General features: G+C 41.0%; 1 protein-coding gene across 1 annotated transcript in view; it reads right to left on the bottom strand.

Annotated features, from left to right (window-relative positions):
* Positions 1–2,044, bottom strand: part of LOC107701902 (ethanolamine-phosphate cytidylyltransferase-like) — a 5,893-nt gene extending 3,849 nt beyond the window's left edge. The window contains exon 1 of the mRNA XM_016504049.1: positions 1,961–2,044. Coding sequence (XP_016359535.1) covers positions 1,961–2,042 — 82 coding nt within the window. The 5' untranslated portion in view covers positions 2,043–2,044. The remainder of the gene's footprint in view (positions 1–1,960) is intronic.
* Positions 2,045–2,659: the final 615 nt, after the last annotated feature.

The following is a 2,659-nucleotide window of genomic DNA, read 5'->3' as shown; positions in this document are numbered from 1 at the left end:
CAGAATCCCCACCCAGCCTCCCTCTCCCACCTCCTCAGTCAGCCAGTTCCTCAGCCCCATTTCAGCTGCTGTCCTTCAGCCCCTCAGCAGCCCATATTAGTAATGATGTTCTGCTAATTGTCTGAGGGCCAGTTGCTTCATCCAGCCCTGTGGATCCCCTGTCTCCGCCTCCAGCCTCTGCGCCTGCTGCTCCACCTCGGCCTGTCGACACTTCGGCTCCACCTTGGCTCCACCCTCCCTCGGCTCCACTGGATACCATCGGCCATACGGCTTCTATGGGCTCCCTCCTCCCTCCGGCTCTGCCTTGGTCAGTCTTTGGCATGCCTGCACCTGCGGCTTCGGCTGGCTCCTCCTTCCCCCTGGCTCCGCCTTCGTCCTTGGTCCCATCGGCTCAGCCTCTGCCCTCAGAATTTCCGGTTCCTCCTTGGACGCTTGTCGCCGCGGCTCCTCCTCGGTCTCCAGGACCACCGGCTGCGCGTGGGCACATCGGCACATCGTCTCCATCAGGGTCTCCATCATTGGTGGCTGTATCGCTGTTGGTCGTCCCCAGGGTGTATTCTACCTCCAAGTCCTCAGCTACTCCATGGCTCCTCCCACCATCAACTCCGCCCTGGGGCCTCATCCTGGCTGGCCTCTGGCTCAACACCTGGCTCCTCCTGCTCCTGGCTTCCCCTTGCCTCCTCCCACCTTCCACTCCCCCATGGACTTATTTTTTGTACTGTGTTTGGTTTTTCCTCTCTCCTGCTCCACGCCCTCCTCCTCCTGTTGTGACCTAGGCTGTGTTCGAAATGGCATACTTGCTTACTGCTTACTGCCCAGTACACAGTGCATACTGCCTACTATTTTTTTAAAGAATAGTGTGTGAAACAGTATACAATAAGCAATAAATGTTTCAGAGTAGTATGCTTAAGTGCTGTCACATGACAAACACTGAACATTAATTCAGCACAGCTGTCAAGGTTGTTACCTTAGAAACAAATGAGCTAACTGTTCTTTTTACAAAGGCTTGTTAATAAGGCTTCATACTAGTAAACAATGCTATATTGCCCAATTGAACTCATTTCATAATTGATTAACTTTACATATTGGACAGAACTAAATCAACACTGAGCTGTTTTTATTGATATTTTTGGTAGTTACACTAAGTGGCGATATATTAAAAAGCGATATATTCTAGTTACACTAAGTGCAAAAAATGATCAATTCTGTTTACATTGAAAGTGGAACTGAATTCTGTTTGCATAATTTAAATATTTTTATTTATATATTTTATTTATATGTTATATTGCTGCAATATAATTATCATTCAATATCTTTGAAAAAATCTGTACTGTATAAAGCGCTATAAAGATAAAGGTGACGTCATTTGATGATCGGAAACGTGTTGTAGAGATTAAAGTACAATTTATGTCCTACTAACGATACTGTTTTTAGATACACAGCGATAGTTTGTAGTTTACATGTATATGTATATACGTACAAATACAAATGTTACATTTATAATTACTATTCCCCACCTCCAGTTCACTCACGCGTTTGAAGATGAAAATTTGCATACTATGCACAGCATACATACTGGATACTGCAGAAATAGTAAGAGTAGTATGATAGTATGGCATTTCGAACACAGCCCTAATTTTTACCTGTCTTGTTGAGTTCATTGTTCCCACCTGGTGTGTCGTTAATTATCCCATTAGTCCCTGGGTTCTTAAGTCCTGAGTTCTCCCCATTTCAGTTGCCAGTTATTGTCTGTTACATGTTTGCATGGATTATCCTGAATTTTTCTTGTCTGTTTCCGAGTGGATTTATATTAAAGACTGTTCTTTTGGATTCCCTGCTCTCCGTGAGTTTAATCTACCAGAGACCATAACAACTACTCTAATTTATTAATTTGTCAGTGCTAAGATCAATATAATCAACAAGCAACACTGACTGGCACCGTGTATGTGTGTATCCTCACCATCAGTATGCACTCCCACAATGAGATAGTCCCCCATAGCCTTGGCTTGTCGAAGTTGGTTGGAATGACCATAATGGACCATGTCATAGCTAAGAAGGGAGTAAGGTAGATAAAGACAATTGTTAAAATGGGGGGAAAAAACATTGCATTCAAAAGCAAGTGAAAGCAAACAAAGCAAGTTTTGACTACTAAAAAAGCAATGCTACAACAGGTCATGATCTATTACATTTTTTGGTATAAATAATATTAAATAATATTTTCACAAAACCAAACCAAAATGTTATGCCTTTTTTTCTTTTTTTACTATTTACCCTTTTTCTTCACAAATAACATTTAATCTCAGGCATGCTTGTAAAGGTTGTATAAAATTTTAGTCTTGCATTTGAATAAAAACTTACAATACAACATTGCAAAGCTAAACACTGTCTCTTTGTCCTTTGATTTTTGAAAATTAATTATTAATATAAACAAATACATGCATACATTTAACATGACAGATAACACAACACATTATTACAAACACAAAATTTCTCACCATAAGTCATTAGTGTAGGCTTACCATTACAAGCTTACCAAGGGCAGAGTTTTGAACCGTTTTTTTATGTACTCACTATACATGGGAATTTCGTACATTTTTTACCCAAAATATCTCACATACTGCAAGTTTAGCAGATAAAAGCAATGTGATTGACGTCTTTT

This window comes from Sinocyclocheilus anshuiensis, unplaced genomic scaffold (assembly GCF_001515605.1).
Source record: "Sinocyclocheilus anshuiensis isolate Anshui unplaced genomic scaffold, SAMN03320099.WGS_v1.1 scaffold530, whole genome shotgun sequence".
Lineage (NCBI taxonomy): Eukaryota > Metazoa > Chordata > Actinopteri > Cypriniformes > Cyprinidae > Sinocyclocheilus > Sinocyclocheilus anshuiensis.
This window is presented reverse-complemented; position numbering and strand designations above follow the sequence as displayed.